The sequence below is a fragment of the Lepidochelys kempii genome, chromosome 1, assembly GCF_965140285.1.
Source record: "Lepidochelys kempii isolate rLepKem1 chromosome 1, rLepKem1.hap1, whole genome shotgun sequence".
NCBI classification, from domain to species: domain Eukaryota; kingdom Metazoa; phylum Chordata; order Testudines; family Cheloniidae; genus Lepidochelys; species Lepidochelys kempii.
In genome coordinates this window covers 226961209-226983165 of record NC_136380.1, presented here as the reverse complement: position 1 = coordinate 226983165, position 21957 = coordinate 226961209, and the positions used below count along the sequence as shown (strand labels likewise).

Below are 21957 nucleotides of genomic sequence, written 5' to 3'. Positions count from 1 at the left end.
TAATAGTAGACATTGCCTTAATCTACCAGACAAAGACATAATGAGCTTCAGTGGTAGGAAGTTGAAGCTAGACAAATTCAAACTGGAAATAAGGTGTATGTTTTGAACAGTGAAGGTAATTAACCACTGGAACAATTTAACAAGATATGTGGTGGAGTATCCATCACTCAAAATCTTTGTAAATTGAGATTGGTTGTCTTTCTAAAAAGATATGTTCAAGTTCAACCCAAGTTTATGGACTTGAAGCAAAAATTACTGGGTGAAATTCTATAGTGTGGGTTATGCAGGTGGTCAGATAGTAATAGTTCCCTCTGTCCATAAAATCTGTGAATGACTTGACTCCTTAGACATGCATATTAACCCAATTAAACTCAATCTAAAATCTGGTCATTTTTTTCAGTGGGTGATGGAAAACAGCTTTTAGCATGGTTGCCCCAAAAATGGGAATTGACCAATTATTCACATAGAGTTGAGGGCGTTGGGCAACTGGCTTCTGGTAGTTTGTGGATGGGGAAGTGTGGTGGGAATGCTTTCCCCTACCTTATCCTTAAATGGTACAACTATCTTGTGATGGGGCCTCATCAGATTTATAGTGAAATCTATGAAGTTATCCTTATCTGACAACCTCCTATCTGTGACCACTTCAGCTTATCCCGCATGTATTGAGTACAGTTCCCTACCACATTCACTAAAAGGATTTTCACAGTCCCTTGAATGGTTGCTTGAAACAGGCTTCACTGTATTAGTGAGATATCAAGATTAACTCGGGAAAAACTGCCTGCCTTTTACCTTGGTCAGTTGTTTTTTTGGGGTTAATAGAATGTGACCATTCTTTTCCATTGGAAAAAAAATCTCTCTCCCCTTCATTGTGACAACTCACTTGGCACATTAAACTGTATGGAGTAGTTCAAATGCAAATTTAATTTTGATTTTAAATGTCAGTCCTCACATCTGAATTGCAAATATTTTAGTCAAAGGAAACTCTGAGCTTGCCCTTGCATGTGCTCAATAAAGAAAACTCAAGATGAGAGAATGACAGTAAAACCTTGCTAATCCGCACTCTTCTCAGCAGAGGTTTGATCAGGAGTGCTGCACTGAGGTGTCATATTATGAAGACATCTTTATTCCTTTTTATGTGTAAAGTTTGCATTGTGAATTGATATATCAGAAATAAAACTAAACTATAATTATCAGAGAAAATGACCAAATTACATTTTGCAATAAACTGCCTTTTTATTGTTCACTTACTTGCTAGTTCAGATAATTCCATAATTTTCAATGGGAATTTTAATGATTAATGTGGACTGGAGAATTTCTACAATCTATCTAGTGGCAATTATATTATAGCTATATAGACAAAGGTATATTCTTTCCTTGATTTATTGAGTTCCCTCCTCCCTTCCAACATACACTTTTATTTGTAGTTTTCTGTCAGGAAGGAGGGAATTAGTAGAAGATTATATACACAAAATAAAGTGTAAAGGGAGGCACAGTTAAAGGGATGCTGTCAAGTAGTGTAGGTTGTGTATGTTTTTGTATTCTGTTAAAGATAACTTTAAAGGAAGATTTTACCATTCTTCTCTCCACCCTCCCTACACATTGTGTAGCATGTGCAACAACCGTAGCATTGTCAGGTGCAAAAGTAGAAAATGAACAGGCTGTTTTAAAAGTCAATTTAACTAGACTTTTCTGGCTAGGCTGTCTCAGGTGAACTGTGTGTAAAAATTAATCAAAACGTGTGGTGAAAGTTAATTGCTGTCTAAAGCTCTTTTGCATTTTGAAAACCAGACATGATGTTAGTACCACAGGTGAACGAAGGCTTTGTAAATTTAGTTAACAAGTTTACCTACTCGTTTATTCATTTTAATTTCAGGATTACTTTGTTAGAACTGATAATGGCCAAAATAAGTGAGAAAAATTCAATGACCAGTGATGAAATGGCAATGCTCTTGAAAGATGCTGAATTTCTTGCAAGCCTTTTCCAGGAGAAATGTCGCGATGTGCTCAAATTAACTGCTGCTGCAAATACAGAAGATGAGGTAAGACTTCAGGAACACTGTGTTAGAATCTGAAGTTGCTGCCATGTGTTGGTTCATGTACATAAAATCACAGTTATCTCTTGCCTATATACTCAAACTTCCTTTGGATGGTAAAGCAGCTGAAGAGATCATCACAGTAATCTCTTGAACCTTTCTGGTTTTCTTAAGTCTCAATTTGCTGCTGCACAGTGAACGTTGCCTCTACCAAGAAATGGGATAGAATTGCTCAGAAGACCTTTTACTTATACATGATATTGACTTAAGAATTTAGTGCTCGCAAGAGTCCTTACTTGACATCACAGGAGGTGGTAGTAGAAAACAGTTATTTTTGATCATTTTTAGTTTGAGTTCGATGTCTTGACTTCTTCTAGTTTTACCAAGGGCTGTTCCTATTTTTTAAATTTTTTAATTGTGAATTTTATTTTAGACAAATAGTCTTACTTCTGTAGGGACCTTGGAAGCCAAGTTAAATTTGCTGAACAAAAATAGCATTTCTGACTAGTTTTTAATTGTTTTGAAACAAAAATAGATGGAGCTGTAACCTTATCCTGTCTTTTGACAAAAATAACCTTATCCTGTCTTTTGACAAAAATGGCTCAACCATATATTTAAGATACGTAAATTGTCAAATGCAACCATTTAAAAACATCTTACAAGTAGTGAATTTTTAAAATGCAGTTGGCTAATGATAAAGATTATCTGTTTCATACTGTGATTTAGAGTTTAGCTTTTGGGTGTCTTTTTATTTTCTTCTTGTGCTGAGTAGGGAGGAGTGTCCAAGAGGGTCTCTTCCTCCTTGTCATGCCGCATGGGGTATGCTAAGGAGGCCTTTCCCATCTTCAGGTAGAGATCTCTGCTAATCTAGTTTTTCCGCATTCGTTTGTGGGGGATTTTGCTTTCATCTTTCCATCCCATTGTATACAAGTAGGAAGGCACAGCTCTAACCCTGTCTCCAGAAGTACAGACAGCAATTACCCCCATGGCTGTAATACCCCTTGACAATCATAGGTAATTAATATAAAACGCACCTATCACAGGGAGAACCAATACCTCCTCCGTCTTACGCTTTCTCACTCTATGTTGCTCATGGAATGTCAATTGGTATTGCCCTCAGATCTGGGTGTCTCTGACCTTCAGGTAGCTTTTCATGCTTTTTTAATACAAATACCTGAAAAACCCTTTATCCTATGAAGATTGGAAAAAATGTATTTACCAAGCCTACATTTAGCAAAATACTTTGTAACTACTGATGCTTTCTTGAGTTCTCAGGTATATGACATCCGATGGTACAATTATCTTTAACTCACTGACTTCAGTTACTTCTACTCACAAAAAAGGAATAATCATGTTTAAAAAGACTAAAAACCTAAACTTAGAAATTACACACTTTTTTTTACAAGTCATAACCAGCTTCTTTCCAGCAGGAGGAGCACCGTACTATGTCAGAAATGTTGGTTTCCAATATAATAGTGTAGATGGAAGAGAGAAGTACCTTGTAATTAAAACAATGCTATTACAACCTAATTTATTTTTAAAAAAATCTTTAAGAACGAGCTTCTGTGATAAATCTAGTTTGAAATGCAAATGAAAAAAATCATGCCTTTGTACGTTACTATTAAACTGTATTGTAGCTGTCTGAAACTTGTGTTAGAATATTTATAAGTGTTCAAGAACTCAAGATATACTAAGCGTATCGTGTTATATGTGGGAAACCTGCTTTTATAAGGCTCTCAGAAATACCTCAGTGAAAGTGGTAGTTGAGTGGATAGCAAAACTGAGAATGGGGGAGAGGTACCCTACAGTATGTCCATGGACAATAGTCTTTCTCGTCTATCCAAGGAGAATTTTTGAAGTTCGACTAAAAAGTCCTTTTAGATAAGTGAAAGAACTTGACTACTACTAGAAAAGATGGCAACTTGAAACTAAATTAAAGGGAAGCATAGTGAGAGATTTCCGTCAACTTTTTTCCTATTCAAGTAGGCTGTGTTTTCTGTTGTTAAAAATACATGCTTGCTTTTTACAGTAAAAAGACCCCTGCTCCGCTTTCAGAGGAAGTCGACCAGCAGTCTCAAAGCTGTCATAGTCGGTTGCCATATCTAGCACTAAAGTTAAGTCCCTCTTGGACGTAAACACAGAAGTCATTATCAGTATTTTTTAATCCCATTATTATTGATCATTTATTGTCCTGAAACTGGAGTTGCAAATAAAAGAAGAGGATTGGCAAGAATAGCTGAAAAATAGTCTCTCCACAAGAGGGAAAAATTCTGATAAATCCATAAATATTGTGCCTTGTTGTTTACGAAGAATAACCAATAGAAGTTCAGTCGTCTCAGTATTTTAGTTAATTTTCAAAATATTTGAATTTTTGCCTAAGGATTGTATTATTTTACAAGTAATGGGATTGTGCCTGCAAAGAATCGAATGTAGTATTTTTCTTTAGACATCATGTTCTGCAGACAACATATGTTCTATCCCAAGCCAATCAGAGGTTGATATTATGCAGCTGCTTCATAGCTAACATTAAAATTATTTTATTTGGTACATAAGCTTGTTTTCTAGCATTTCCCCACTTCCATCAGCTTCTGTCCACCAGACCTGAAAAATACCAATTTCCCTCAAATTTGCGTGACTTATTTTGTTCCTGGCTAGAGAGGATTTTTTTCTGTGTTGGGAAGTTTATTCAAATTCAGAAAATAAGTTTTGGGTTTTTTTAAACCAATCTTTCCTGTTTCAATTTTTTAAAATATTCCCCATTCATTTTGGCTAGTCAGATCTCCAAAATGAGCTGGACTACAAACTCAACGTTTTTGTTTTGTTGGTCTTATAGAGGAGTATCTAGGGTTGTTGTTTTTTTTTCAGGCGGGGAAGGCGTTAATAAGTTATATAAATGTAAACAGGACAAAGATGAAAATATATCTTGTATAAAAATGACATGTTCCTCCTATCGGGCCTTGCTGTAGAAATTGTTCGCCTGAGCCAGAGGATGAAATGGTGCATGGTAGGTGACATGCAGAGTGCAGGATTCTAGGAAGGGATATGTGGGAGACAATGAACCAGGAAAGAGATATTTCAAAAGTGCTAATTTCCAAACACCCCTTACTGATCTTGATAAGAACTGTTGGGTACTTGGCAGTTTTGAAGATTAGGCCACTTATTTTTTTGATACCTAAATAGGTTCCTAAATCCATAACTGTACATTCCCCTTTTTTTTTCTTCAAATCTTTTACCCATCAAATAAGTACCTCCTCCCCGCGCAAAAAAGGCAAAATTAACACATGGGTGTGTGGTGCATATTAGGTGGGGCAATAGGGAGACACCTGCCAACCATTGAAACCATCTGAAAAGTTTTGCTTTTGCATACATATACACCAACAACTCGGAGTCAGCCAAACAAAACAGTACCAACAATCTTTGCCGACAAAATACGCCTTAAAAAAGTGGCTTAGAATGAAAGTGTCACAGCTCTCACTAGAGAGTTGCTTGAGCAACACATTATATATGTTTGTGTGTAATACAATATATTTACACATACAATTGTCTTCAAAAGTACTGTGCCAATAATACTATTTACAGATATATATAGATATTTGTTTGCCCTTCAGTTAAATGGCACATAAGTGTCTATTATGACTACAGATGATACATACATTAGCTGAGAGTTTTTCAGTAAAACTACCGTATCACAGTACAAAATAGGAACATGGGATGAAAACATTACAAATACTGTCTCTCTCTCTCATTGAAATACAGTTGTGATGCATTTCACTAAACCACATAATTATTCAATGAGTTTGCTTTCACCAGCACAAATCCAATGTACAAAATAGTTTTAGGGCTATATTGTGTCTTGGACTACATGCTGATGAAAGGAAGCAATGGGAAATAATTTCCCTTCCATTCCTGCATGGGCTAACTGGATCATAAGTCTGGCAGGTAGACAAGCAGGTACTATGTGCCTGTTGACCTGTTGAGCAGGGATGAGTGGGGAATGGACGCAGACCTGGATCTGCCAGCACCGTCAAGCTAGCATAGAGAGACAAGGTGGGTGAGGTAATATCTTTTACTGGACCAACTTCCCTTTTTGAAGGAGACAAGCTTTTGAGCTTACACAGAAATGTGTTAACTGGAAAGTTTCTCTCTCTCATCAACAGAACTTGTTCCTATAAAAGATATTACCTCACCCACCTGGACTCTCTAATATCCTGGGATTAACACAACTTCAGCAACACTGCAAGCAAGAAAGCACAGAGTGTGTCATAATGTGCTACTGGTATAGGCCAGCAGCAAATTACAGGGTAAGAGGGAAGCAAGGAAGGAATTGTAACTCAGAGATGTGTCTCTGTCATAGTGTCTCCAAGCGGCTACTCCTGGGGTGTTTGTAGCTTATTAATTGTCCTTTACACAGGGCAATGTCTAAAGTCACAGTTTTGTCCTTAGGCATTGCATGGCACACTGAATATTTGTTGTTTTTCTGAGTGATGATTTTTTAATTCTAAGTGCCGTACGATCCACCTAACTAGTGAGAGTCTACACCAAGAAATAGTTTTCTGGTTGAATAAATAATATGCAAATAAGACTCTTTTCTATCTAACCAGAATACTGCATTTATAATCCCAAATGCCTGTTTACCCAAGAATAATGTAAATTCTCGCAGCCAAAGTTCATTCAACCACAGAATTATACAGGATTCTTGCGGATAACAAATTGGTGTCTTGCAGGCAGTGTTTGTGTCTTTAAAGTGGGCCACTCGCACTGGGTAAACTCAAAGAAAAAACATTTATACAGAAGTGATTTTCTCAACTTATAATTTTCTGTATTTCTGCTGTTGGAAGATACTGTGTTTTTAATAAAAACTTTATCCCTTACAGCTCTGTTTTGCTTTCTCTGTGATCTTTCATGGAAGTTGTAACACTGTGTTTGACAATAGTCTGTAGAAAGGAAATGATTGTAATTTAATATATTAATTATTATGGCTATTGGGAAGAAGCCCTTGTTTGTTCATATATATTTATAATGAAATATAATCTTTAACAATTTTCAGGGAAAACAATGAAAAACGAGTAAATGGATATGGTGCCATATATTGCTGATAGCTCATGCTTTTCAGCAGACCTTCTGATCTTAGATTCATGTTTATGAACAATAATATATTTTGTGTGTTCATAATTTCAGAAATGCTGCCTTTCTTTTATAGGAAGCAATAGTTACAATTCGGCTTCTTGATGTTCTTTGTGAAATGACATCAAACAATGAACAACTGGAACATCTGCAGACTTGTCCTGGTTTGCTTGAGACAGCTGTGGGTAAGTTGTTAAATGCTACCGCTTTCCAACTTCTGCTTGGTTTCAAAACTGTACTGCACCATACATGAAAATGAGTTTTTTCCACAACTCCTGGTAATTATTATTGACCTTTTAATAAAAATAAATAAATAGAGCAGTGAATTATTAATCTACATTTTCAGATGTTTGGTTTGTCTCTGGAAGTTCTGCTGCTGTACTTGTTCAGAGTGCAGTTAGCTCTGTTTCCCCAACAGAGCCTTTATCTGTCTCTCAGCAGTCCTGTTTGTATGGGATGAGTTTGTAAAGGATGACAGCTTCATTTTATTCTACTGTCTGATTGTGTGTTTGAGTTCCTCTAAAAAGAAAAATAGGACTTTCCCATCTATCACTTATTCAGTACCTGAAAGCCAAGATAGAGAATACAATAAAAGTTCTCATTAATCAAATTGTTACTTCAAAGTTCAGTTTAAAACAAGCCTCCCCATAAAAGTAAAGATTTTTACACAATAAAAAGAAGCCAGGCCAATGAGGAGAGACCCTCGCCTCAGGGAAAAGGGAGAAAGTGGTGTGCAAGTGATGATTTCTACTCCCAAAACTCTTTGCTTCAGCTGAATCTGATGTTGCTGCACACAGCCTTCTACACAGCTCATAAAGGTCTCATGTCAGTTTAAGGAAATCATTCATTCAACATATTACTTTGAACTTGTAGACTGAAACTACTCAGCTTATATACACTGAGATATTCTAAATGTCCTTTGGGAAGAGGATTGCTAGTGTGCTCTGCTCCTACGCTTAGCTACAGCTAACCTTTCTGATTAAATTCAAATACATAATTTACTACTTCCATTAAGTAAGGGCACTTAGATACACTTACATTGATGTATGTCTTGAAGAATCACAAAATATTCCCTTGTACTTCCTTAACAAATGCTTAACTATTTCAGCACAGATGGAGAATTACAAGGAGTTGGAGATCCATACAGCAGTTTCACCAGTTAATGTGCCAATACTTGTTTCACTAGCAGCTTTCTGTCTGTTTTTTCTGTGCAGCTATCTCCAGATTAATTAAACACAGCTGCAGACTAGAACATTGCAACCATGTGTGATGTATTATAGTTCTATTGGCTAGCAGTGCCTGAGGACTACAGCAATGGATTCTGTTCTCCAATTTGTTTGTTAGCCTAAGAATAACTATGTTAACTTGACTGTTCAGTGTTTTTTGTTAGCAGTAGTTTGAGGCAAAACCTCAACGTTCCAGAGAAGTCTCTGCTTTGAAAGAATTGAAAACTGAGCACTACGAAGGCATAGCATCAAGAAGAGTGTCCGAATCATCAACCACCGATGGCTCTGATGCCTGTGTGTGTGGAAAATTGGACTCATCATTAAGACTCTGTGTCTGAACTACAAAATCAAATAAGTGGGAAAAGCTTCAGGGCTGTCTCACCCTAATCCTGGCACAAAAATTAATAAACAAACAAACAAAATTGGCAAACTGATGTTCTTCCAACATTCTTGAAAAATCTAGAATTATATAGAAATGATAGTGTTGTGAAAATAGCACTGCGCTATGAAAAGCAGTGATGTTCCCAATATGGTAATGTATTAAAATGTCTGTTTGCTTCCTTATGTAGATACTTTGCAGCTAACCCACCTGGCTGGGAAACAGACTACAAATATCTTCACTGCCACACATTCTATGACAGGGGAGGGAGAAATTTCACATCCAGCTGTGGGTTTTAAATCACACCTCATTCGTTTGATTGGAAATCTGTGTTACAAGAATAAGGAAAATCAAGACAAGGTAGGATTGTTTCCATGCAGTCTCTTGCATGATCAGCTACACACACGAGTTTGGTTTATGACTAAATAATATAGTTAATCTACAGTAGAGGTTAAAATTTGTATTAGGAGGGCAGAAGTAGAAATAAATGTTGCTGGACTTCTTCAGAATTATGAAAGAAATCCACATCACGTAATTACCATAATAATTGGCTTTATTTTGTATGTGTGTTTAACATGTTCAGTTTTATCTGTGCTTTCTGTCCATCTCTCTCACTCAAAGCCAATGTTTTGTTCTTCCTGCCCCGTTCACATCTGACTACAGTTCTTAAAAAGCTTCTGGAAGTTAAAACCCAGCTGATTTTTAAAAAAACAAACAAAAATCAAGTTTAGTTGGCCTCGCTATTGCCTCTCTCTCTCCCCTAAAACTTTCTTCCATTTTTGAGATACAGGTAAGTCTGCATACCTCCTCACGTTGAATCCTCTGACTATTGAGGAGCCAGTCCCATATAGGGAAAATTAGCTTTTCTTTCTGGAGTGAGAACAATGAAAAGAAAGTGAGATGGCAGCTGCCTACTCTTAATAATTAAATCCTTTCCTGAGTGTTGCATAAGAAGTGATGTTTCATCCAGATGTGAACCTGCTTTTCTTGCTGCAGGCAAGTAGGCCTTCCATGAAAAATATTGTAATGTTTAAATGCATTATGTTGTAAACCTTTCCAGAATTGGACAGATTGCACCATAAGATAAATTAATCAAAGGGCTCCTAACACATAATGTTCCTCCACAACACACTTTTCAAGATCTCTTGGTCCTACACATGCCTGTCACAACACAGGAGATGTGCTGAAAAGTGTGTAGTAGGGAATATTAATCATCATAGGAATGGAGATATGTCTGCAAGTTTTGCATCTATTATGGAAGGGGCTGGTGCTGCTTTAAGTTGGTGCGTCTTCATTTGTGGGGAACTTGCTTCTGAAGACACATCTTCTGATGACGAGCTTGGTGTCGTGGTAGCCTTCCCTCTAGCTCATGAGGGCTAGAGGTAACTGTTTCTTAGGGTCAGATGGACGGTTTGAGTAAATTCAGGATTGTTTTCTTTATTTCAATATTGTCTTAGATAAAGTTAAAGGGTGTGGGTGACAATTTCCAGAAAAGTAATAGATGGGATAGAAAATAAAAAGCATGGGATAATAGCTAGCTCAAATGACTAGTAAAGGAATATAGAGCATTTTACATCTATCAGCAACTCAAATCAGGCCTATGCTAGCAGGGACTATAGCTATTATCTGACCGCTCGTGAGCGTTCCATGTGAGATGAGCTAATCTAATTCCACATTGCCAAGTAGAGTCTGTGTAGTGTTACTTGGGCTGTTTGTATCTGGTCCTCCACTCCTTATTTTGTGGTCACAGTCTCAGGTTTTGCCACCTGTGGAGGAGGATTTCTTTAACAGTATAGTTTTTTCATTGGAACAGTCTGTTATGCTGTTTGGATGGAAGTAATATCAAGTACACTGAACAACTAAATATCAAAGGCAGTTTCCTTGGGAATGCCTGTACTTCCATTGCCAGTTTGAGGAGACATATATATGCATTAGCTCTCGTTGCTAAATGGTAGTTTGTCTTAAGCCCTGTGTATGGCCAGTGCAGTTGCACTGCTCCAGGAATAAGACTGAGTGGATTGTGACTCAAGTCAGAATCTACCTCCCCATTTCCTCTTACTCTATGGGAGACAGACCCTTCACCAGTACCTATACCTGGCACGGACTACATCTCCCAGTGTGCTCTTGCAGCTCTGCTGTCTGGTGCATTGGAGGCAGAGCTGAAGCAATGCCCATCTACACAGGCTGGGAGGGAGGCTGGTAGTGACTCTGCAGAAACTGCTTCCTTCACCCATCCTCTCACCTGCTATTCAAGTAGCTAGGACAAGAGATTAAAGATGTGATTTATATTGGCAATGGTGGAAAATTTTGGGACAATGCTTCTGAGTGGAAAAATTAATTACTGCTGTTACTTTGATGCATCTGCATCTTGTATTAAACCCATAGTTTAGTTTTCAGTAAATTTATTTTTCTCCCTCCATTGTGGAGAGAAGCCTGGTGTTAGCCCTGTGGTATCATTATGATGGAAACCTTCGGGGGCTTTCTCTTAGGAGTGCATTGTTTACATCTCTCCTTCTTCATAGTTTATTTTTGCTATTGTGATAAGTTCTTAAGACATAGAAAAAGCAGAGGTTTAAGTTGTAAAATGAGATGTGATGATTAAAGCAGGTTGTTGCCAGGCTAGCCACCCTAATTATATTTTTTCTGAAGCTGCGTAGGTGAAGTGTTGTAAGAAAAGAGTCTCAGACCAAATTTCCAGTTCAGGTACAAAAAATATGGTTGTGCAGGATATCACTGAATATGAGTTTTGACTTATATAACATGTCTGATGTAAATCCGAATGTTTTCACTCAGTGCTGGTAGAGCTTGAGCAGCAACAGACATATGGAAAGTTCAAATCTGTGCAAGGAGTGAAAACTCCTTTTTACCTAAACAGTCTGGTGGGGCTCACCACCCTCTTAGCTCCTGCTTCAGAGAGGGGAAGCAGTCAGGAACTGCCACATCTAGGACACCAAGGGGCAGGCTGAGCCAGGTGGGCCACTTGTCTCCACCCCTGGGACAGGCATGGAACTCTCTCAAGAGGGGAACCTGCCAAGAGCCACCTTAAAACACCTTAGGTGTGTTTGTGGGGGAAGGGGGGAAGGGAGGAGTTGTGTTTTTGCTTTGTGTTTTGTGTCTCACAGAATGCGACTGGGTGCCTCCCTTAGTTGGGAGGTTGTGAGGAAGGAAGGGGAGTACTTGAGCATAGCAAGGGCTGTAAGAGATGTTTGATAGGCAGGTTGGACATGCAGGAGGCAAGTCTGTTCTGCAAAGAGAAAACTGAGAAGAAATTATTTATTTTCTTCTTTCGTTCGTTCTTATTATGCAGTGTTTGGGGCAGCGGCTGTCCTCTGTGATTATACAGTGCCTAACACAATGGAGCCCCAGCCCTTCACCCCAACTACCTGTTCAGTAGAAAGTTAGATTTTTGTTTCACTCCAGCTGTCTGCATTGTAGCACAGAAGAGAACTGCCAAGTTCAGCTGTTGCTTATAACTAGAAAATTCTCTGTATCCTGAGTTGAAACTTTCTTGACAAAAGAATATGATACTGAGGAAAGTTACTCTCTAGAAACTAAAGTCTTATGTTCAGCAAAGGAAAAAGTACATCATGGATAGCAACTATTTATCTTCATCGACATTACCCAGCCCGTTTTCAGGGACATCATCTAAAGAACGTCATGTAGTTCATTTTCCATCTCCCATTAATTCTTTCTTCTCTATTAAGAGTGCAGTTTTTTGTGGTGTGAACACCATTGTGTTCTCTTTTTCTTTGCTAAAATATATTCATTTTGAACGGGGGAATCTGTATCTCGTATGGAGTTTCTGTTTGGGAATTCCAAGAAGCCATTGACAATGAGTATAAGCAGTATGTCAATATTGCAACAAGTCAAAAATGTTTCTCATTTTTAAGTAAAAATGTTCTGACCAGCTCTAATCAGTATGCAGCTTTTGACTAATAAAACAAAACATAATTACAAATGTGCATTTAAGATGATGCCTTAGATGTAGATATTGCTACCATAACTTTCTTCCCTCTGCAGAGTACATGGCCAGTAGTCCTTACTGCTGGAATTCTTATGCTCTTCGTAGACACATGGAAATAACCATAAGAATTGTATAAAAGGAGAGTGGTCAGTAAACTTCAGACCCTGACTGCATTCTTAAGTACTTGGCTCTACTGTGATGCAGGCAGGCAGTGAGATTTCTTGGGCAGGAAAATGGCTTGACTCAAAACAATTTTATTCTTTAGGCAAGGAAAAAAAGTCTTGATTACCACATGCCTACCTGCATGGGATTGCTCTAATTTTACAAATCTATCCATAGAAAGAAATCAATACTTTTTTTCTTTCAGAGGAAAGATTACTTGAGGAACGTAGGTTCTGAGTTTTGAGATGCATGTCATTTCACAGGTTTCAGACTAGCAGCCATGTTAGTCTGTATCCGTAAAAAAGAAAAGGAGGACTTGTGGCACCTTAGAGACTAACAAATTTATTTGAGCATAAGCTTTCGTGAGCTACAGCTCACTTCATCGGATGCAGTTTTACAGTTTTACATTTACATTTTACAATTATATCTGACAATAACGCTTCCCTAAATTTAACTTCTCCATTGATTTAGAGTAGAGGAAGAGTCATCTTGTGTGGGTAGAAAATATACTTCAGGTGCATCTTTTGTAAGGTGTAAACTTAAAAACAAATAAAATATTGTCTGTTTTGTCTAATAAATTAGTTTAATTTTTTTGAGAAGTCTACCTGGCTGATTTGAAGGCTGTTCCACCTGAAAATATGAGCAAGATCTGACTAGTTTAGAATTCCTTTTTCGTAATGTAATCCTGTTTTCTTAAAATGTCAAAATTCATAAATCAAGCTGTCATCATTAGTCTCCTTTACTTACTGTTCCTGTAACAGTCAAATAAAATTAAATTCCTAAGTAGAAGATACATAACTCCTTGCTTAGTTTTTTTTTAATTATATGTTATAATTTTTTACTCTCAAGTATTCTGAGTTATCAGAAATAACTCTTAGCTGAGTTAACTGCCTCTGTCTCTCAACAGTCTGTATTATGTAAAAGAGGCAGTGTATGCATTCTCTATTGTGTGGAGTTCAGTTCATTTAACTGAATATGCGCTTGGGCTAGGCCATGCAATTGTCTGTAAAGGAAGGTACACAAGGTGTTAAAAAGACATTGATTTAATTATATATGACAATATTTGAGAGAGAGAGAAATCGACATTATTTTATTGATGTTTCTAAAGGAAAAAATGATACTGCGATGGATATTGAAATCCCGGTTAAAATTACCCACATAGCATTACACCAGCACAGAATTGTTAGTGCTGCTACTTTTTCACAATGTCATGGTATTTCATTCTTATGGCCTGTCATAAATATAAAGGGAAGGGTAAACCCCTTTAAAATCCCTCCTGGCCAGAGGAAAAATACTCTCACCTGTAAAGGGTTAAGGAGCTAGGATAACCTCGCTGGCACCTGACCAAAATGACCAATGAGGAGACAAGATACTTTCAAAAGCTGGGGAGAGGGAAAAACAAAGGGTCTGTCTGTGTGATGCTTTTGCCAGGGACAGAACAGGAATGGAGCCTTAGAACTTAGTAAGTAATCCAGCTAGATATGCGTTAGATTTTGATTTCTTTAAATGGCTGAGAAATTAAGTTGTGCTGAATAGAATGGGTATTCCTGTCTGTGTGTCTTTTTTGTAACTTAAGGTTTTGCCTAGAGGGATTCTCTATGTTTTGAATCTAATTACCCTGTAAGGTATTTACCATCCTGATTTTACAGAGGTGATTCTTTTTGCTTCTATTAAAATTCTTCTTGTAAGACCTGAATGCTTTTTTCATTGTTCTTCAGATCCAAGGGTTTGGGTCTGGGGTCATGTCAAGGTTCCTCCCCTACTCTGAACTCTAGGGTACAGATGTGGGGACCTGCATGAAAAACCTCCTAAGCTTACTTTTACCAGCTTAGGTCAAAACTTGCCCAAGGTACAAAATATTCCACCCTTTGTCCTTGGATTGGCCGCTACCACCACCAAACTAATACTGGTTACTGGGGAAGAGCTGTTTGGACACGTCTTTCCCCCCAAAATACTTCCCAAAACCTTGCACCCCACTTCCTGGACAAGGTTTGGTAAAAAGCCTCACCAATTTGCCTAGGTGACTACAGACCCAGACCCTTGGATCTTAAGAACAATGAACAATCCTCCCAACACTTGCACCCCCCCTTTCCTGGGAAATGTTGGATAAAAAGCCTCACCAATTTACATAGGTGACCACATACCCAAACCCTTGGATCTGAGAACAATGAACAAGCATTCAGTTTTCTTACAAGAAGACTTTTAATAAAAATAGAAGTAAATAGAAATAAAGAAATTCCCCCTGTAAAATCAGGATGGTAGATACCTTACAGGGTAATTAGATTCAAAACATAGAGAACCCCTCTAGGTAAAACCTTAAGTTACAAAAAAGATACACAGACAGAAATAGTTATTCTATTCATCACAGTTCTTTTCTCAGCCATTTAAAGAAATCATAATCTAACACGTACCTAGCTAGATTACTTACTAAAAGTTCTGAGACTCCATTCCTGGTCTATCCCCGGCAAAGACAGAATATAGACAGACACACAGACCCTTTGTTTCTCTCCCTCCTCCCAGCTTTTGAAAGTATCTTGTCTCCTCATTGGTCATTTTGGTCAGGTGCCAGCGAGGTTACCTTTAGCTTCTTAACCCTTTACAGGTGAGAGGAGCTTTCCCCTGGCCAGGAGGGATTTCAAAGGGGTTTACCCTTCTCTTTATATTTATGACAGGTCACCTATGCAAATTGGTGAGGATTTTTACCACTTCCCCAGGAAGTGGAGTGCAAGGGTTGGAGGCTTTTGGGGGAAAGACGTTTCCAAACAACACTTTCCTAATAAATAAACCCAGATAAACATTTGGTGGTGGCAGTGGAAGTCCAAGGGCAAAGGGTAAAATAGTTTGTACCTTGGGGAAGTTTTAACCTAAGCTGGTAAAAGTAAGCTTAGGAGGTTTTCGTGCAGGTCCCCACATCTGTACCCTAGACTTCAGAGTGGGGAAGGAACCTTGACATGGCCTGACTGTCAGAAGTGCAAAATTCTTACTGAAGTTGGACTTCGAGTAGATCTATTATCTATTTACTTTTAGTAGATTTATTTATTATTTAATTATTTATTATTAAAATAGCCTATTTTAAGCTTCTAATATATAATAGATACAGAGGGTTTCTAGTACCTTTTTTTAAACACATTTGTTCAAATTCTTTCTCAGTATTGCTGCTTGCTGGTGGCAGGATCACCATACGTGGAAGAATGTGTGCCTTTTTTGATCACATACTTTCCAGCTCAGCTCTTAGCTTGTACTAGAATTTCTTTGCAGTTTTACTGGTGTCAGATACCACTGATGTACTGTTTTTGTATAGATTTTCCCCTATTGCAACAGTGAGGATTTCATTTTAGTTTTCCATATTGTTTTCCATAGTTTTAACCTCAGTATGAACTTCAGTTCCCTCTACTCTTTCCCCCCAACCAACATCCCAGGCACTATTTTCTTAAAGTTACATCAGACTTTACAATGAGCTGATCTTATAATATTGTGCATTTTGCATAGAATCCTTTTGGACATAGTTTTCTCTTCCTCTCCATTTACGGATGCTTAAATGTTTGTTATAGTTGCGTATGAGCTACAGCAGTGGTTCTCAACCAGGGGTACGTAGAGGTCTTCCAAGGGGTACATCAACTCATCTAGATATTTGCCTAGTTTTACAATAAGCTAGCCAAGTCAGTACAAACTATAATTTCATATAGACAATGACTTGTTTATACTGCTCTATAGACTATACATGGAAATGTAAGTACAAGATTTATATTCCAATTGATCTATTTTATAATTATATGGTAAAAATGAGAAAGGAAGCAATTTTTCAGTAATAATGTGCTGTGACACTTTTTTTTGTATTTTTATGTCTGGTTTTGTAAGCAAGTAGTTTTTAAGTGAAGTGAAACTTGGCGACAGGCAAGACAAATCAGACTCCTGAAAGGGGTACAGTATTCTAGAAAGATTAAAGAGCCTCTGAGCTACAGTGTCAGTCACTTTTGTATCTCTGTTTTCTTGGCTTGGTATAGTAGTTTTGAACCTCTTGAGTTATTAAAGTTTCTAGGTTTCTATTTTATGAGGAACCTAAAGGTTTGTAAATCTAGGTACAAATTAAAAATAATGGAGAATTTCTGTTTTATCAAGTTTCAGGGCTTGAGTCACATAGGTGATTTCTCCCTCCCCTTCCCAGGGACCCCAGCAGTACACTCCCTCAGAATGCACCGCACCAGCTCATTCAGCTCTGCGACCCAGCCCCACTCCTACCTGCTTGCTGTCCCATCTCAGTGGCAGTGCCTCAAATTTAGTGGTGCCCTACACAGCTGCGTATGCCTAAGGACGGCGCAGATTCCAATAATGGAGATAAGGGATAACATGTTCAGCTTTTAAAATATTATCCAAATAAATTGTCTACTTCAGCTGCATACATATTGGGACTTCAGTTCTGCTGGGACTTAAACAACCATTTCTGTTCAGTTGATCCAGAGACTTATTAGGATTGACCAATTGAAAAGAAGGCTGGGAACCGTTAATGTTAATCATTCTTTGAACATTTCTTAATTTAGCAATTGCTAAACAGATGTATTTAAATGTTATAAAACCAGAAGAAAATTTTTGAAGTATGCTGTTTACATTCATCATCACTGATTCATTCTCTTCTCCTTTTGCCTGTCTCTTGTGACTTCTGCTAAGTTCCTGCAGTATATTTCCATTGCAAGCTGGTACAGCAGTAGGTGTACATTAGTTACAGAATCTGGGTGAGTTTCCTTCACTGGAATATCCAGAAGGCTCAAAGAAAAATATTTCTGAATATACAGTGCATGTAGTGGTTCAAATATTATATGGTTTCCTTCAAAAACTTAATTGAATCATTGCCTGTGCAATGAGTTCATGTGTTTTTAATAAAATCAGAATCTTTCAGTAGCATTTGGTGTAGTTGATCATGAGGTGGTGTCAATTCTACATTGAGACCTGATGAGTAGATGGGATCTCTTGACCATGGCTCTGCTCACTCTTTTGAGGATCCAGAGGGCTGTGATGTCAAATGCTAATTCTGCCTGAGGGCACACCTTCTTTCTCGATGTGGGTGACTACTTGAAGAGATTGGGGCTGCAATAACATCAGGATAGTGATGAGTCACTTTTAATTCTATTTACTGGATTCTGCAGTCTCCTTGCTTTCCCAACTCCTAGTCAAGATAGGCTCCTGGAGGAAAGCTTAGCCAGCTTTAACCTCTGTCCAGACAAAATGGATGTGATGGTGGTGGGTCAGGGAAGGCACTATTAAGAATCTTTAGGATATCTTTCTAAAATGAAGCTTTGAGCTTTTCTAGCTTCAACAGAATTTATGGGCTTGATGTAGAAATTTATTGGGTTCTTTGGCCTGTGTTTTGCAGGAGGTCAGGCTAAGATGATTATAAAGTTCCTCTGGGTTAAAATCTATTAAATTATTAATTTTATTCTTATTGTTTGATCTTTAGTAGAATACACCATGTGTGAGATGTTGTCCAAACATAGACAGCATGTGGTCCCCTCTCTCTCTCTCTCTCTCCAAAGAGCTCACAATAAATAGTAAAAACTAAACAAAGGGGAGGAGAAAGGTGGTAGCTGGCAATGATAGTGTTTTAATAATGCTATGATATTGTTTCTCCAGGTGCCTACGTGATAGCTGTGATCAGCAAGTTGGATTCATTTAGATGTTCCAGCAGAATTTGAGGAATTGGAATGCTGAGAGGGGTAGTGACCTTGCAGATCAGCTCAGGAAGGGCATTTCATATATGTAAGAAGGCACAGTGGTGCTTGAACAGGCGTCAACTTTGGGAATATAGATTGGCATAGTGGACATGGTGAGTTGGGGGTATCACATAAGGAAATTTAGTGTAGATAAGTAAGGAGAAAGCAGTTATGCAGAGCCCAGAATGCTGTTGCAAGACGCTTAGATATGAAGCTGCAGAAGAGGAGGGAAACCAGTGCAGGGATTCATGTTGGTGGTGTATGTTGACTGTATCAGACAAGAAAGATAATTTGGTTAGATGTTTTCTGTGGATTGGAGAAGGGCTATGAAGGTGTCAGGGATGCCAGAGTAAGAGGTCACAGTAGCTGAGATAATGAGGACAAGGATGAGTGCAGGACACTGGGAAACCAACTGATTTTGTAGATAATGTGCAAGAAGCAGCTGCAGGATTTGAAGATGGTTTGGTTATATGGGGGAAGGGAGAAGGCAAAGCAAGAAAAACGTGCTTGACAACTTATTAGTTTGATTTAATGATATTTACTTTGTAGATTTTGACATGTGATGTTGACAATTTGTGTTTTAATGGTTATAAAGCTTTAACTTTTTGAATGTGTCTACTGTCGTTAAATAATTATCTGACCACCCTCCCATAATTTGTGAAAATTTAAATCACAACTTTGAAAATTTAAATAATCAAAAATCTAAAAATATGCTTAAAAGCAAACTTCAATATTATCTATCAGGGAATTATATTTTTATATTTATATTTTATAAAAAAATGAATTCTGCAACCCTATTTATGGTAACTAGGAGGTCGTTTGGTCCTTAGTCATTGTTTACAACATATATCAAAACTAAATTAAATTTTAAGATGAATATAATTCATCTCCTATATCAATTCAAATATCTGTGTGTGTGTGGGCATGTGTGTATAATTAACCATTGGAAGAGGCATAGAAGAGAATAATTGTTATCTTCTATATTACACTCTTGAAGTCACTGCCATACAGAATAAAAAAGTTTGTTTCTGAGACTTGTAAATGTGGCTTTTGTACTGACATGGTGTTTATGATCTTCTTAGTTCCAATTTAGGCATATCAGTCATTCTTTCTAAGGAGAAAGGAAAATCCAGATATGATCACTCTGTAGAAATTATACCTCTATCCCTTTGCTGCTCAAATTTTTTTTTGAGGCAATATGTCAAATCCCCAGTGGGGGCACTTCTATACTGCTGCTCAATTAAACATCTGATCAGACTGGAGTGCTTCTGTAGTCAGTGTATCAAAATGTAACAAACTGTGTGTGGGCTCTTGAGCAAGAAGTTTGGAATTCAGGGTTTTTTTTCTGTTGTCATTTTCAATTGGAACTATTTGCATTGTTACACATATTAAATTACTAATCTTCCCACAAGCAGTGTTTAGCTCATGTTACTCATATACATTGTAAGATATTCTATAATGCAAGATAAATTAATGTCTGGGCAAGATTCACAACCACTAAAATGATCCATTTCTCTGCAAATGTTTCATTGCCAAATTGGGGCCGGGGAGGGAGAAATCTAGAATAAATTCTATCTATATTATTTTTTTTTTCCTTTTTGTATCACTAATGGACTCAGTTACTTTCATTTGGATGAAAAAGAGAACTGTCTAAACACATGAAATGTAGTTGGAAATCTTTTTGTAAAAGTGGAAAATGATATTAAATTATCCAAAGCTAAAAACTTCTGGAAAGAGAATCTGTTGTTGTAGCTTGAAACTTAAATGCCAAAGTTACTCAAGACTTATGATGCCTATTTGTTTTACTGTTCAATTTACTTATAAAAATAACTATAGAAACAAGTACTCTTATAGATCACTTTTTTTGCAGAAACAAATACCTTTTTGTAAATAGTCTAATTGAAATGTGAATGAACATACCTTACGATATTGATTTTTTTTTTTTTAAATTGAGTGTATAGAATTTGTTGAACTGGGCTTGTGTAATTTTTGAAATCTAATTTTCCAGCTTTATCTTTTATTCATTGCCATGGTGTCTTTTTAAAATCTTGATGTTTAGATTATTGGCTTTCCCTGAAATTATATTTTCAAAGTATATGTTTCACTTTACTCAAGAAGTTATTTTTCAAGATTTATTCAAGAATTTTAGTTTATTCACTATTTTTATATTCAAATCTAATTAATACATTTGAAGTAAAAAGTGTTGAAATTGCAGGTGGTATAAATTTGGAGGTCAATTTACCAAAGTCAAATTAAATGTAATTTTCACAAGTTAAAATAAATATTTTGTTGCTTGCTAATCAAGGTTACTTATAATTTTGGGCCAAAACCTTCTTGTTTTACATGATTAATCCCATTTGTAGTGGAGTGGGCAGCAACTGGACATTTGCTGTAATGGTCTACACACTCACTTCCACGCCGTAAGTGCTCTCACTGAAGTCCATTGCAAAACTTCTGTTGACTTCAATAGAAGTTGGCTGTGTCCTCTAGCGTGGACAAAATCATGTCCATGTTTTGTGCATGGCTCTCCCCCTGACTTTTTGGAAGGGTGAGATGTTCATTGTAGAACTGATCAAAACTCAGAATTTCAATTCTGTGGGAAGTTCCAACATTTTTCAAATTTTTCATTTCTTCCTGATTGGAACAAAACGTTGAATTTTTAAAATGTCCAACATTTTTCAGAATTTTTATTTTATATTGGAAATATTGAAGCTACCTTATCAAAGTGCTTCATTTTGATATATTATAAATAATATAACAAATATAATCAAAATGATAGTTGAAATGAATCACTTCAGCCTTGTTGAAATGAAGCACTTTGATAATTTTTTCAGTTGAAAATTTTGATAATATTGTTAGATACATGCTAAATGTTTAGGTTTCATTGAATGAGTGTAGTCTGAGAGGAAACATTTTGTTGGGAAGCTTTCAACCAGCTCTAGTTAGCTGCCTAAATTACAGTGGTTTCCCTAGTCCCATTCATGGGAAGGTTGTGGACTGGGGAAGAAGCTGTGTTGCCAACTCTACCAGTTTTATTGCTAGTTTCATAATATTTGTGTGTGTGTGGGGGGGGGGGGGGCGGGTATCTTAAAACCTCAGTTCCGGGAGTCATGTGATTACATGAGAATCTCACTTCCATTTTAAAAAGAGTTTCTAACCCTTGTTGCTGCAGGGAGAAGTGTCAAAATGCAAACTGTCCCTTTGTATTTCAGGTGGGCAGAAAAGTCTCTGGCACACAGGGAGCTTGGGAAATCTGGGTGTAGAGCTCCAGATCCAGTGTGGAAGTCCTGAGGGCTTGTACATAAGATGGTCCTTGCCCCTAACAGATCCTAGGGCATATTCAGGTTTTGGGCGTCACTTCCCT

At 37.3% G+C, this 21957-nt stretch overlaps 1 protein-coding gene across 11 annotated transcripts in view; it reads left to right on the top strand.

Annotated features, from left to right (window-relative positions):
- ATXN10 (ataxin 10) overlaps positions 1-21957 on the top strand; it is a 338097-nt gene that overhangs the window by 83728 nt on the left and 232412 nt on the right. For all 11 annotated transcript variants that reach the window (XR_012155466.2, XR_012155465.1, XR_012155473.2 and 8 more), the window contains 3 exons: positions 1874-2039; positions 7234-7342; positions 8953-9122. Coding sequence is in view for 6 of the 11 variants with exons in the window: in XM_073315943.2 (XP_073172044.1) it covers positions 1874-2039; positions 7234-7342; positions 8953-9122 (445 nt within the window). In the remaining 5 variants the exon portion in view is untranslated. The remainder of the gene's footprint in view (positions 1-1873; positions 2040-7233; positions 7343-8952; positions 9123-21957) is intronic.